The sequence below is a fragment of the Coregonus clupeaformis genome, chromosome 16, assembly GCF_020615455.1.
Source record: "Coregonus clupeaformis isolate EN_2021a chromosome 16, ASM2061545v1, whole genome shotgun sequence".
Lineage (NCBI taxonomy): Eukaryota > Metazoa > Chordata > Actinopteri > Salmoniformes > Salmonidae > Coregonus > Coregonus clupeaformis.
In genome coordinates, this window is record NC_059207.1 from 11,369,980 (window position 1) to 11,386,087 (window position 16,108).

The 16,108-nt window shown below is 41.9% G+C and overlaps 1 protein-coding gene across 3 annotated transcripts in view; it reads right to left on the reverse strand.

The window, feature by feature from the left end:
- Positions 1-12,260, reverse strand: part of rtkna (rhotekin a) — a 117,144-nt gene extending 104,884 nt beyond the window's left edge. For all 3 annotated transcript variants that reach the window (XM_041900305.1, XM_041900307.1, XM_041900304.1), the window contains exon 1: positions 11,907-12,260. In XM_041900305.1, the coding sequence (XP_041756239.1) occupies positions 11,907-12,017 (111 nt within the window). In that variant the 5' untranslated portion in view covers positions 12,018-12,260. The remainder of the gene's footprint in view (positions 1-11,906) is intronic.
- Between the last annotated feature and the right edge of the window lie 3,848 nt (positions 12,261-16,108).

Consider the following 16,108-nt stretch of genomic DNA (forward strand, 5'->3'; position numbering starts at 1 on the left):
CCTTGGAGAGCTCTTTGGTCTTGGCCATGGTGGAGAGTTTGGAATCTGATTGATTGATTGCTTCTGTGGACAGGTGTCTTTTATACAGGTAACAAGCTGAGATTAGGAGCACTCCCTTTAAGAGTGTGCTCCTAATCTCAGCTCGTTATCTGTATAAAAGACACCTGGGAGCCAGAAATCTTTCTGATACTTATTTCCCTCATTAAAATGCAAATCAATTTCTAACATTTTTGACATGCGTTTTTCTGGACATTTTTGTTGTTATTCTGTCTCTCACTGTTCAAATAAACCTACCATTAAAATTATAGACTGATCATGGCTTTGTCAGTGGGCAAACGTACAAAATCAGCAGGGGATCAAATCCTTTTTTCCCTCACTGTATATACTTATTATGGACACAGTATGCTTACATTATTAGTTATCTTGTTGTTATTAGTTGTTGTTAGTTGTTATTAGTCCCATCCTTCAACTCCATTCAACACCACCCATCTATCTGTTAACACCATCCATATTGGATTTCTATTTGCCATATATTTTTCAACTGTACTGTGACGTTTTACAAAAGTTCTGAACCTTTCTATTCTCATTGTTTCTACAGATTGTAAATTGAAAATAAACATTTTTGCTAAAAGTATTATTATATTATTGATCGATTGACTATGACTTTTCAGATCACCCAGTAATGCTATCTGCAGGGTTAGCCCAAGGTAAATATTGCAATCCTTTAGCCATTCCTGGACCTGTGTCCAAAAATAAACTACAAATGGACAGCACCAAAACAAATGATCTAATTATTCTGTCTCTTCGCAGCAAAATCTGCAGAGCTGGGAAGATTGTATCCCTCATATAAATAACATTCTATTGGTAGCAAGAATTGTATATAATAATTGAAATTGAAAAATTATATGTTTTGGATCCGCGCCATTTTGCATATCAGTTCATAAACACTATGCCATGGGATCGGTACGTCAAAGATCTCTTCCCAACTATTTGGCTAGGCTACTTTGAAGCAAGGTAAAACATGCCTCATAATATGTAGTAAAATGTTCAGGTTTCAAAGTACATGTTTTCAAAATGCATACTGCTTCCAGCTCATTGCAAGGTGGTGTGTGATGCGCTGATGAAGCCTTCCTTCCGTTGACTATGCATTTGCTGTTTGAGATGCTGTAGCAGCAGCTCTGCCGCTGTCTGATAGATTTTCCGCTCAAAGGTTCTGTATCTGTATGCTGTACGTGTGTGATAAGATACATAATAAATATACTGTATACACCCGCCAATTTAATTCCACTAAATTATGCAAATTGCCCTATAGACCGATAAGCATGACCAGTCAAATGTATTTCCATCGACTGGTATTTACATCAATGAATAGGCTAAGAAGCATTATTTTGCAATGGGATTATTTCTTCTTCTCCTGGACAATTTTATTTAAAATCAGCTTTTCTATTTATTTTTAAAAAATCGACCAAAAGCCGGCTATTACTGGCTAACGGAAACCCCACACACCCACACAGAGCCTGTACTGGGATTCACAGGGTGAAAGGGGTTCTTTCACAACACCCTGGCCTGCTCATTGATATGCCACTGGCTGTGTCGGAGCATTGAGATCTAATGGGCGCACTGCAGTTCCACAGGGAAGGAATTGGCTGTGAGAAACTCTCAGGTATCTTCCAGGGTATCATTAACATGGAACATAATGGCTGAAACACACATTATCTAACAGCATTAAGATGAACCACAATGGCTGAAACAGACATTCATCTTGTATGAGGAACAGAAAGCGGGTTATGGAGTGAGAAGGCAGTGATTGTTTGGTTGTTGTTGGTGGAGAGACTAAATATCACACTGATAAACTAAATGTGAAAATCTAAACAGCTTTAGATGTTGCTCATCAACAACATGTATATGTAAGGGCAATTCCACTGGAAAGTCAACCTGAGCATGCAAAACTAAAGTTAGTCATTTCCGAATGCAACCTCCTTCAACATTTAGAAGTCACTTTTTGGGGTATATACACACTCTCCCCAAGGAGTACTATATTATAGACACACACATCACAAGTTGTGTTTTGTGTAACACTAGAATTGCCCATAAGTAATATGTGTTAACACTGGAAGAGAAAAGGGTCTATAGGGCAGGATGGATTCAGGGTGGAACTAAGGCCTTATCAAGCAACAGCTACAGCACAGCTACAGTACATTACAGCTACAGTACAGCTACAGTACAGCACAGCTACAGTACAGCTACATTACAGTACATTACAGCTACATTACAGCTACAGTAGAGTTACATTACAGTAGGTAACAGGGTTTCTGTTAGACGGTAAAAGCCGGCTTTTGGCCTATACATTTTTTTTGAAAAGCCGATAAATAAAATTGCCACCAGCCAATTGTCCGGGAGAAGAAAAAATCCCATTGCGAAATAATGCTTCTTAGCCTATTCATTGATGTAAATACCAGTCGATGTAAATACATTTGACTGGTCATGCTTATCGGTCCATAGGTTAATTTGCATAATTTAGTGGAATTAAACTGCAGTGTGCGTAGGCTACAGTATATATTAGTTATGTATCTTATTTATTACACCGGTACAGCATACAGACAGAGCCTTTAAGCAGAAGATCTGTCATACAGCTGCTGCAGCATCTTAAACAGCAACAGAAGGTAGGTTTCATTAGCACGTCACACACCACTTTGCAATGAGCTGGAGGCAGTAGGCGATGCATTTTGAAAACATACACTTAATTATTTGAAACCTGAACGTTTTAATACATATTATGATGCATGTCTTACCTTGCTTCAAAGTAGCCTATTAGATCTCCTCTCTTTCAACATTTCTAACTGATATTTTTAATTTCTGTCATGTGAAACCGCTCGAATGTGCAGGGCCCTTTTGACAACAGTGTTTTCCCGCTAATTGCATTATGGAACGAACATTCGCGCATAGCTGACTGCCTTGAGTGCATTGCTTTGCTTATGTGAATAAATAATAGTTTATCAACATTTTAAGCTAAATGTTCTGCTCTGTTGCATCAGCCTCATTGTTTTTTACGTTGTTGTTGTTTATGTAGCCTAGGCCTACTGGTTGTATGAATTTGAGATCTATCTTCCCACAACTGTCCCAGTGTCTGTTTGGAATATGCCATTTCTCAACAAGCTGACCAATAGAATAGGTAAACTTTTCTACTATGGGGGATAGTAGCTTGACATAGGCTAGTGGTTTTTCCGTTCGTTACTCGTCTTGTTGGCTGAGGAAAAGTATTGTGGACAGTTATTCTAACATCTTCAACGTGCACATCAGAATTCGGTAAGAAGGACCGCACATCGTTGCATCCTCGACTTGCATGTTCTGTTAATATGAATTCCCATAATCTAAATGTGATTTCTGTAATTCTGAGCACCGTGGGTGAACACCCTAATCAGGTTACGCTCCCAATGCATGTGGGTCCAGATTTCTCAAATGTCTGGTAAATTAAAATGTTGGCGGTCAAATATCCGGCACCGCATTTTCTTAACGGAAACCCTGGTAGGTAACCATATATAAAACCCACGTGCTGGGACCGTGTTATTGGCACCATTTCCACTGCCTTTTATTTAACCAAATCCATTGACAGACTCCTTTGACCATTTTCAAATGTGGCTAGTTAGGAATAGGCTTAAGTACTATTTTTAACAGCAGAACTGTGTCAAAGAAAAATGTAGCCGTTGGAATATGCTGGTGTGTGTCTGGAATTTCTTACAGTTAGAGTGGTAGACCATCGGACTATGCCCATGTGATGAGTAACCTTGCTGGAGACCTGAAGACATTTGTTTCCAAAGCTAACACCTAGGCTTCAGCTCAGTGGGTTAAGGACAGGCACTACTGAGTCAGGCAGAATCACCCGGGTTCAGTGTCTGGTCAATTCCACAAGCACATCACAACAACACCAGATACTGCATTATCATCCAACTTGTCATCAAGTCATAACAACCAGCTCTCCACTCATCACTGCTACAACGCAAAATTGGTGTCTTTCCAACATATGGCTCTTGAACAGCTTCTATCCCCAAGCAATAAGACTGATAAATAGCTAACTAAATAGACTGAGTTAACCTTGTATCCTCATTGACCATTTTATTTTTGTCTCTATGCACACTCAAAGGGCCCTACACACTCACACGCACTCCATCATCTGCTCACTCACACAAAACATGCAAATACATTTATACTGACTCTACACACACGCACACCCACTCACATACAATATGCTGCTACTATTTATCTTATATCCTGATGCCTAGTCACCTTACCCCTATTCATATCTACCTCCATCACTCCAGTATCCCTGCACATTGTAAATATGGTATTGGAACTGACCCTGTACATAATATGCTTACTTACGTATTGTGTTCTTCATATTTCAAATGTGGTTTTTTTCTAGTATTACATTGTTATTGATTATTGCATTGTTGGGTTTTGAGTTTGCAAGAAAGGCATTTCACTGTAATGCATGTGACATTAAAACTCGACATTCCCTGAAAAAAAAGTGTGCGCTTGCTTCAGCTGAACCAGGTCAGAACCAGCGGTGCCAGTGCTACGGAGAATGTTATCTGATCTACGAAGGTCAAATATGAGCTCATAGCAGCCTTCACTCAAGGAACCAGGGCAAGTAGCAAATCAATACAATCATGGAGTGTGCCTCTCCAGCCATTTATTAGGTTTCCTGTGACATGAATTATAAACAACCACAGTGCAGCGAAAAGAGAGAGAGAGAGAGAGAGAGAGAGAGAGAGAGAGAGAGAAAGAGAGAGCACTATGGCACAATTAAGATTCCCTTAAGTATCCTTTTAGAAGTCACAGTCTGCACTGCTACATTCACATTCTCTTGTATTGTATTTATTGTATTGTATTTATTGTATTCTATTTATTAAGAATCCCCATTAGTTCCTGCCAAGGCAGCAGCTACTCTTCCTGTGGTTCAGCAACAGTAAGGCAGTTACAGTGCATACGGGAAAGTATTCAGACCCATTCACTTTTTCCACATTTTGTTATGTTACTTATTCTAAAAATGGATTAAATTCTTTTTTCCCCCTCATCAATCTACACACAATACCCCATAATGACAAAGCGAAAACAGGTTTTCGAAAATTTAGCAAATGTATTCAATAGAAAAAACTAAAATACCTTATTTACATACACAAAGTATTCAGACCCTTTGCTATAAGACTCGCAATTGAGCTCAGGTGCATCCTGTTTCCATTGATCATCCTTGAGATGTTTCTACAATGACTTGATTAGAGTCCACCTGTGGTAAATTCAATTGACTTGGAAAGGGACACACCTGTCTATACAAGGTCTCACAGTTGACAGTGCATGTCAGAGCAAAAACCACTCTCTGGCCTGAATGCCAAGCGTCACGTCTGGAGGAAACCTGGCACCATCCCTACGGTCAAGCATGGTGGTGGCAGCATCATGCTGTCGGGATGTTATTCAAGGGACTTGGAGACTTGTCAGGATTGAGGGAAAGATTAACGGAGCAAAGCACAGAGAGATCCTTGATGAAAACCAGCTCCAGAGCGCTCAGGACCTCAGACTGGGGCGAAGGTTCACCTTCCAACAGGACAACAACCCTAAGCACACAGCCAAGAGTGGCTTCGGGACAAGTCTCTGAATGTCCTTGAGTGGCCCAACCAGAGCACAGACTTGAACTCGATCGAACATCTCTGGAGAGACCTGAAAATAGCTGTGCAGCAACGCTCCCCATCCAACCTGACAGAGCTTGAGAGGATCTGCAGAGAAGAAATGGGAGAACCTGCCCAAATACAGGTGTGCCAAGCTTGTAGTGTCATACCCAAGAAGACTCAAAGGCTGTAATCACTGCCAAAGGTGCTTCAACAAAGTACTGAGTAAAGGGTCTGAATATTTATGTAAATGTAACATTTCAGTTTGGTATTTTTAATAAATTAGCAAACATTTCTAAAAACCTGTTTTTGCTTTGTCATTACGGGGTATTGTGTGTAGACTGAGGGGGGGAAAACGATTTAATACATTTTAGAATAAGGCTGTAACGTCACAAAACGTGCAAAAGGTGAAGGGGTTTGAATACTTTCCGAAAGCACTTAAAAAATAAATACATTACATTTCATAACACTTTCACAACACATTAAGTGTGTGCCACCTCAGGCCACTACTCTACTACCACATATCTACAATACAAAATCCATGTGTACGTGTGTATAGAGTGCATGTGTTATCATGTGTGTGTCTGTGCCTGTGTGTGTCTCTTCAAAGTCCCCACTGTTCCATAAGGTGTATTTTAAACTGTTTTTTAAATCTGATTCTACTGCTTGCATCAGTTTCCTGATGTGGAATAGAGTTACATGTAGTCATTACTCTATGTAGCACTGTGCACCTCCCATAGTCTGCTCTAGACTGTGTCTGAGCTGTGTACTAGTAGTTTAAACAGACAGCTTGGTGCATTCAGCATGTCAATACTTTTTACAAAAACAAGTAGTGATGAAGTCAATCTCTCCTCTACTTTGAGCCATGAGCGATTGACATGCATATTATTAATGTTAGCTCTCCGTGTACATTGTTCTGAGCCAATTGTAAGTCCCTCTTTGTGGCACCTGACCACACAACTGGATAGTAGTTCAGGTGTGACAAAAATAGGGCCTGTAGGACCTGCCTTGTTGATAGTGTTGTTAAGAAGGCAGAACAGCGCTTTGTTATGGACAGACTTCTCCACATCTTAGGTACTGTTGCATCCACATGTTTTGACCATGACAGTTTACAATCCCGGGTTACTCCAAGCAGTTTAGTCTCCTCAACTTGCTCAATTTCCACATTATTCATTACAAGATTTAGTTGAGGTTTAGGGTTTAGTGAATGATTTGTCCCAAATACAATGCGTTTAGTTTTATAAATATTTAGGACTAACTTATTTCTTGCCACCCATTCTGAAACTGACTGCAGCTATTTGTTAAGTGTTGCAGTAATTTCACTTGTTGTAGTAGCTGACGTATAAAGTGTTGAGACAGCCGCATACATAGACACACTGGCTTTACTCAAAGTGGCATGTCATTAGTAAATATTGAAAAAAGTAAGGGGCCTAGACAGCTGCCCAGGAGAATTCCTGATTCTACCTATTATGTTGGAGAGGCTTCCATTAAAGAACACCCTCTGTGTTCTGTTAGACAGGGAACTCTTTATCCACAATATAGCAGGGTAAAGCCATAACACATACGTTTTTCCAGCAGCAGACTATGATCGATAATGTCAAAAGCCGCACTGAAGTCTAACGAAACAGCTCCCACAATCTTTTTATCAATTTATCTCAGCCAATCAGCCATTTGTGTTAATGCCGTGCTTGTTGAATGTCCTTACCTATAAGCATACTGAAAGTCTGTTGTCAATTTGTTTACTGTAAAATAGCATTGTATTCAGTCAAACACCTTTTTTTTCTAAAGTTTACTAAGGGTTGGTAACAGGCTGATTGGTCGGCTATTTGAGCTGAATTACTTTTGCTTCCCTCCAGGCCTGAGGGCACACACTTTCATGTAGGCTTAGATTGAAGATATGGGAAATAGGAGTGGCAATATCGTCCGCTATTATCCTCAGTAATTTTCCATCCAAGTTTTCAGACCCAGGTGACTTGTCATTGTTGATAGACAACAACAAAAATGCACCTCTTCCAAACTCACTTTACAGAATTCAAAATTACAATGATTGTCTTTCATAATTTGGTCAGTTATACTTGGATGTGTAGTGTCGGCACTTGTTGCTGGCATGTCATGCCTAAGTTGGCAAATATTTCCGATAAAAAAATGATTAAAGTAGTTGGCAATATCAGTGGGTTTTGTGATGAATGATGGAGCAGAGTTTGCGTTTTTGCCCAAATGTTATATTTAAGGTGCTCCAAAGCTTTTTACTATCATTCTTTATATTATGCATCTTTGTTTCATAGTATAGTTTCTCCTTTTTATTTAGTCACATGATTTCTCAATTTACAGTACCTTTGCCGATCAGCTGTGCAGCCAGACTTATTTGCCATTCCTTTTGCCTCGTCCCTCTCAACCATACCATTTTTCAATTCCTCATCAATCCACAGGGATTTAACAGTTTTTACAGTCATTTTCTTAATGGGTGCATGCTTATTAGTAACTGGAATAAGCAATTTCATAAATGTGTGAAGTGCAGCTTCTGGTTGATCCTCATTACACACCACAGACCAGCACATATTCTTTACATCTTTAACATAGGAATCACTACAAAACGTATTGTATGACCTCTTATACACTATATTAGGCCCAGCCTTTGGAACTTTGGTTTTCCTAGATATGGCTACTATATTATGATCACTACATCCAATGGATGTGGATCCTGCTTTTGAGCAGATTTCTGCAGCATTAGTAAAGATGTGATCAATACATTCGGATGACTTCATTGCTGTGCTATTTGTAAATACCCTGGTAGGTTGACTGAAAACCTGAACCAGGTTGCAGGCACTAGTTACAGTTTGAAGCTTTTTCTTGAGTGGACAGCTTGATGAAAGACAGTCAATATTTAGGTCACCCAGAAAATATACCTCTCTGTTGATATCAAATACATTATCAAGCATTTCACATATATTATCCAGATACTGACTGTTAGCACTTGGTGGTCTATAGCAACTTCCCACAAGAATAGGCTTTAGGTGAGGCAGGTAAATCTGTAGCCATATTACTTCAATAGCATTTGACATGAGATCCTCTCGAAGCTTTACAGGAATTTGACTACAAACAGCAACACATTGTTGCACATCTCAAAGAGACAGAAACCAGTTAAAGTAGCAGCAATATATCATGGTGCTAGGGCACAGCACACAGGTTAGGGCTGTTGCAGTGACCGTATTACCGCCAGTCATGTGTCATGACCGCAGTAAAATTCCACTTGACCGTTGAGTCATGGTAATCTACTCTTATGCACATGCTTTGGTAGTACCCAACTCGCTAAAGACAACCAGGTCCTAATGGCCTGGTACTCAGGGCTCTATTGTCCCTCTAACCACTGACTTAAACGCAAATGCAATAGGAAATTACATCAAACACTTATAATCAAAACAGTATCATGCTTTTAAAACTCACCTCACTGTGATGATCAATTTGAAGAAAAAAGTTCCACAGCAGGTTGAAACTGAGTGTAAAACATGGTTGTTGTGGATGTTGTTTCAAAGCCTAACACAACGAGGTGATGATTAATTGAAAACACCCATATGCTTATGCATAGGCTTATGAGCCCAAGCCCAAAAAGAAAAACCTGAATTAAAATTATGATTGTGCCTTTGTACAATACATAGCCTACCGCATATTACGCAAGGCAGAAAAACAAAAAACAAAATTGATTTAAGATGTCTTTGGTACATAATTGGTCTATCCTATACTCCAAAATTAAACAAATTTGAGAAATCGCCTTTGAGTTTGGACTGCACTTTTATTCATACTGGATGGACTGGTTACCTTATGCTACACTCCACAGTTTGTCTGGTAGAGAAAGTATAGCCCTAGGCAATGCTGTTGGTCCATTGATTTTGCAGGCCGGCTTACAGAGTTATGCTAAAATTATAGTGAATTTGTATTTGATTTTGAATAACCTAGTAATAGGGCATGTTTTTATATTTTCATAATTAATTGGGTGACACAGAATATCTCACCACTGTGCGTTTCCATCTCCTCCTCTCTCTTTTCTTGAGCGCGCAGACAGGCTGTGTTTAGTGAAATATATGTTTCGTGCGGAAACATGTTACTACCAATGTTACCAAACAGACTTCACCTGGTTTCCCAAATTAAGCACTGGGTAGCTTCAGGAAAAGGGTTGGAGAGCCCATGGCATACAGAGTTTGGGCAGAATATCACCTGTCGCGCAGTGAGAGCATGCTTCTCAAACAGTGTTCGATGCATGGAGTGAAATAAGTGTTCTTATATTAATTTCTCAGCTTCTCATATTAAGCACATGCTCTGCTATAAAACCGAAGTAGCCTACCTGGCATCGTTGAAAAACGGACCAGCGGGAAAGCGTGCTGCCTCCATTAGCTATTCGAGTGCATACGGATGACAGGTATTTTTTCCCCTGTCCCTGTTCCTGCCCATTAGATAAATGGGCCATTCTAAATCGAAAAGGAATTTTACATATTAAAGACAAGATTAAATTGAGAATAGTCTGATAGGTGAAAATATGATCACGATGACAGAACAGTTGTGGAGCCTAAGGCAAGAAACAGAGCCCTTTTTTTGCGACTTTAATCAAATCATCAATAGCCTATAGTCGCATCACGCAACACATATTTTTTTTATTTCTAAGACGTTCTAAGGTTTGTATCATTCACAACTGAAGTTGCCAAACAACTCTAAATCTAGCGTATAGGACCTGTTTCAAATGATCACTTTTACGCTCAACATAGCCACTTCATATGCACGCTCTTTCTATTTAATTCAGCTAAGTTCAATTATATTCTTCTTACTATAAAATCATATAATATAAAATAACGGCACTGGACTTATAAACATATCTTGTCAGTTAAATGAACAAGCCTACAGCCTATGGCATGGAGCATAGCCAGATAACATACAGTAGGCCAACTCATATTCTGTTCTTCTGAAATACATTTTCTCCATATCATAATGTTTCTTTTGACCTGACCAAAATAAATAATGGATTTATTGTGATGGTGTATATTCAATTGTTTTACTATACTTCTTTAAATGTAGATGTTCCAAAAGGCATGCATCAGCTACTTGTATGCAGCTTGGATGTGTGGAGGCCTGGAGATGCTAAATGTGTTTATGTTAGGTAAGGGCAGTCTTTTGCATGGCAATAACCAACTGACAAAATGTCATGACTGCCATAGCCCTAGTTGGGTTCCCCCCGGAGGTCAGGCCCCCCAGATAGCATATGAACATGTCATTATCCATGAAAGAAAATGTTTAGAATTACAGGAAATTAGCTTTAAAACTGCAAAATGTTAAATCAGCCTCATGTCAAAATGTGTAGAATAGCAGGAAATTACCTCAGAGATCCTTGAAAGTCAGAACAATCCTTGTCCTGCAGGGACACTATTTTTACAGTTGAAAAAAAAATGTTGTTGTTGCATTATAAGGGAAAAGATATGTTTTGGAAATTTTCAAAATACTTTCAATATTATTAATTTCCATGTTGGCTCTATGCCTGGAAATGCCCTTGTCAGGAGCAAAGGATCCCAATTTCAAACTCTTCAAAAAAGTTTTTTTTTAAATTCTCAAAACTGGCAATAATGGATACTATCTGAAATATTAGCCCTAATGCATTTAATAGTGCTATAAAACAAAATAAAAAGAAGTTTGGAGATTTGTATGACATATTTGAATGACCTGATGTTACAATTAAACAATCAAGGCCTTCAAACACTTGTTGGAGAATAATTGTACAAATGAAATGCCATTTATGGTGTCTGATGGAGTTTACATAAATCCAGATAGTTGCATTTTATGAAAAAAATGTGGTGGTTGTTCCTTTACATGGTGTGATAGCTGATACTTTGGTCTATCAAAATAGTAAATATTTCAAATGTTGTAAAAAAAATTGGACAAATATTTGTGGGAACAAATCTGAGATTGTCCCATCTTTCAAGAATCCATGAGCTCTAAAACAGCACCATTTTCTCTTAGGCTCATGCAAAATGTGTAAAATAGGTTGAGATTAGCTATAATACTACACATTTCTCTCTATGCCCCATGGAATAATAAAATCCTTGCGGGGCACCGCGAAACTGCGCTACGCCACTGGGTGAAATCATTGCGCTTTGATACATGGCGGAACGACCAGTGAAAGTAAACAAATCCCCATACGCTTGTCCTCGATAACCACATGCTGAGAAGGACATCGTGGTGGCAAGAAAGAAGAACCTCAATTACCTGTAAAGTGTCCAAGAAAACACTTCGTCTGAATTTCCCTCGCCGTATCTCCATTTCAAGGGCTGAACCCCGGGCAATCGTGGCTCTTGTTGTTTGATTTCGGCAAAACATTGTAAACTTTTGGTGCTAATCAAAATGACCTTGCTGTTTGAAACGTCCTATTGGTAGAGCACTAGTGTGAATATCCTTTTCAAAGTAGCTTATCCAGGTGCGCAGCTACTGCAACATTTCTTGAAAGGACACAATTATGTCTACTCACTCTCACAATTCTTTCTCAACCGTAAAGAACAAACTATTCATAGATGGACGCTTACAGACTCCTTCCATTCCCCCATCTTTTCCAGACTGCTCTAAATTCCCCGGTGTGCCCACTGTTGTGTGACACCCCTGTGGTGCGCGACGTAACTTTTCCACTATCCCAGTTGAGACCTCTACCGGTGGTGTCTTGTTTAGCACCGCGTGTAGGCAGTGATTTGGCTTTGTACTGCTGCTGGTTGGTTGGTAGACTATGCTTGTGTAGGGCTGTGCACGGTACGGTTGGAGGGACTGCAAGTTAACAAACCCCCGAGAAATGACAGAGGCCTGTTTCTTCTGGTTAAGTTACAAAGCAGATCACCTCCACTAGGCATTGCTAGGTCACAGTGAATGGGGACAACCTGCCTGTCTACTGACTGTACAGCCCAGTTACTGTAGAAAAATTAAATCAGTCTACTGTTGGTGCTGCTACTGATTCTGGTAACAGATTAGTCATAGGTAAAAGAGAAGAGGACAAGTAGGATGAGGAGGAGATTGAGGGGGGTACATTCAGGTAGGTGGACCAGATGGGGTAAATAGGTTTCTGTCTGAATAGGTGTCTACGCAGGGTTCTCCAACCCTGTTCCTGGAGAGCTACTCGCCTGTAGGTTTTTGCTGCAACCCCAGTTGTAATTAACCTGATCCATCTTATCAACCAGCTAATTATTAGAATCAGGTGGGCTCTCCAGGAACAGGGTTGGAGTGAAAGCCTACAGGATGGTAGCTCTCCAGGAACAGGGTTGGAGAGCCCTGGACTCTCCTCTATAGCTCATATCATATACAGACAGACAGGAAAGCATGAGGATGCAGGATGTGTGTTTTGGTATCAAATATAATTGAAAAAGATCATGGACGACTCTTGAAGAGTGTGAACATGACATATAACGTTTTATACCTAACGGAGCATCCAAATAATTCCTACTTCTCCCATCACTCCCTTCCCCCTCACCGTAATCGGTTCTATGGGAGTGATGCTGATGGTTGTTGCCTTTGTGGGTAGGGTAGGGGTGACAGGGATCATGACCGTTGGGGCACCAGCCTGGGTTCCATGGTTGAGAGGCCACAGGGGGGCTCTTGGCAAGGCGCTATGTGTAATTTATGACCATCTGTAACAGCCCATAGAGATCAAGGAATGTGTATCAGAAACCCTCCCTGCCCCGGGTCATTTGGACTGTACTAGGCCTGCTGGGACTGGAATCTGAAAGGTCAAAGCTTGTCTGTCTCGGATAGGTCTCGCCGAAGACTTATCACTGGTATTAGGTCCTCGGTCCTCATTCTTCTAATGGTCTCAATCCAGAGAATCAGCTAATCTTACCAAATTGAGTTTTCAGCCATGAGGGTTTAACGTTTCTACTGTCTAATAGAACGTGAAGGTGGCTGTGTGCCGCTGACTTTTCATCTGAAAGGGGGAGGGGCGGTTTAGTCTTGTCGTAGCTGTAAATGTCAGACGCAAACTGCCCTCAGTCTCCTGACCAGCCCTCTGAACTAGGCACGCCGTATGACTAAAGGGCCATCCTCACCTCTAAAAACATCACACCTGGGTTTTTTAAAATTTTGTAACAATACACAAGCACAATATTTCATACTGTAAATGTGTTTTACATCTGATGCCTTTATGAACACATGGTTTACCGTCTTCTCTCTGTTAAATCGCAAACGGAACTGTAAAGAGCCTTGTTAACTGAAGACTTGTCTGTCTGCCTGCCACTTACAGAAGCTAAATTAGGCCTCTGTTTAACACATGCTGTATTTGTTACTTTAGAAGGGACATTTGTCCTTTGTCACATATTATATGTCTGTTTTTCTGGCCAAATATTTTTTGCTCGGTAAACTAAATGAAGGAGTGGCATGTTAGCCACACAACAAATTGTTCCACAACTTTGTGTCTAGTTTTTGCATGACACAAGGTTGTGTCTCACTGTCCGTATCATGTCACATGCCTCTGTGGTCGGAAGGGAGAGAAAATCACAGAGGGGCCGATGCTTTCCCAAACTGGGGCTGACCCTCTTTGAACTCCTTTCTGGAGCAGATCCTTTGGGGACGGCTGTGTGCTCAGTGTCAGGAAAGTCGCTTACATACGGCTCTGCTATGCCTGACTGAGCCTACATCTGGGAGCCAAGGCCTGGTCCAACCCTAGCTCTGAGATTACGTCCCCATGTCATCATTGCTCCACCCCAGATTGTCCTTAATCTGGTTTTCTGACTTTGTGATTCCTCTGTTCTCTGATGGGCCAAAGAGGAAGTTCACATAGCAACTGTCTCCTCCTCAATATCACATACATGCATTGCATACGCATAAACACTAGCAATACCATAAACAGCACAGTCAAACACAGTTGCAAACAGTGGCAAAACGGGTGCAAAATGTCAGTGACAGAACACATACAAAGAGACCATCTCATAGCTGTGAGAGCAATGCCTAGAGAACAGCTGGGGCACGATGGCATAGTGTAAAATAGTCCTCTGTCATCTCAACTACAGAATCATTTCTCTGTCTCTCTCACGCATGCACCCACAGGAGAGGGAGGAGGAGAGACAGAGACAGACACCCACAGGAGAGAGAGGAGGAGAGACAGACACCCACAGGAGAGGGAGGAGGAGAGACAGACAGACACCCACAGGAGAGTGAGGAGGAGAGACAGACACCCACAGGAGAGTAAGGAGGAGAGACAGACAGACACCCACAGGAGAGGGAGGAGGAGAGACAGACACCCACAGGAGAGTGAGGAGGAGAGACAGACACCCACAGGAGAGTAAGGAGGAGAGACAGACAGACACCCACAGGAGAGGGAGGAGGAGAGACAGACACCCACAGGAGAGTGAGGAGGAGAGACAGAGACAGACACCCACAGGAGAGTGAGGAGGAGAGACATACAGACACCCACAGGAGAGGGAGGAGGAGAGACAGACGCCCACAGGAGAGTGAGGAGGAGAGACAGACACCCACAGGAGAGTAAGGAGGAGAGACAGACAAGACACCCACAGGAGAGGGAGGAGGAGAGACAGACACCCACAGGAGAGTGAGGAGGAGAGACAGACACCCACAGGAGAGTAAGGAGGAGAGACAGACAGACACCCACAGGAGAGTAAGGAGGAGAGACAGACACCCACAGGAGAGGGAGGAGGAGAGACAGACGCCCACAGGAGAGTGAGGAGGAGAGACAGACACCCACAGGAGAGTAAGGAGGAGAGACAGACAAGACACCCACAGGAGAGGGAGGAGGAGAGACAGACACCCACAGGAGAGTGAGGAGGAGAGACAGACACCCACAGGAGAGTAAGGAGGAGAGACAGACAGACACCCACAGGAGAGGGAGGAGGAGAGACAGACACCCACAGGAGAGTGAGGAGGAGAGACAGACAGACACCCACAGGAGAGGGAGGAGAGACAGACAGACACCCACAGGAGAGTGGGGAGGAGAGACAGACAGACACCCACAGGAGAGGGAGGAGGAGAGACAGACACCCACAGGAGAGTGAGGAGGAGAGACAGACACCCACAGGAGAGTAAGGAGGAGAGACAGACAGACACCCACAGGAGAGGAGGAGGAGAGACAGACACCCACAGGAGAGTGAGGAGGAGAGACAGACACCCACAGGAGAGTAAGGAGGAGAGACAGACAGACACCCACAGGAGAGGGAGGAGGAGAGACAGACACCCACAGGAGAGTGAGGAGGAGAGACAGACACCCACAGGAGAGTAAGGAGGAGAGACAGACAGACACCCACAGGAGAGGGAGGAGGAGAGACAGACACCCACAGGAGAGTGAGGAGGAGAGACAGACACCCACAGGAGAGTAAGGAGGAGAGACAAACAGACACCCACAGGAGAGGGAGGAGGAGAGACAGACAGACACCCACAGGAGAGGGAGGAGGAGAGACAGACACCCACAGGAGAGGGAGGAGGAG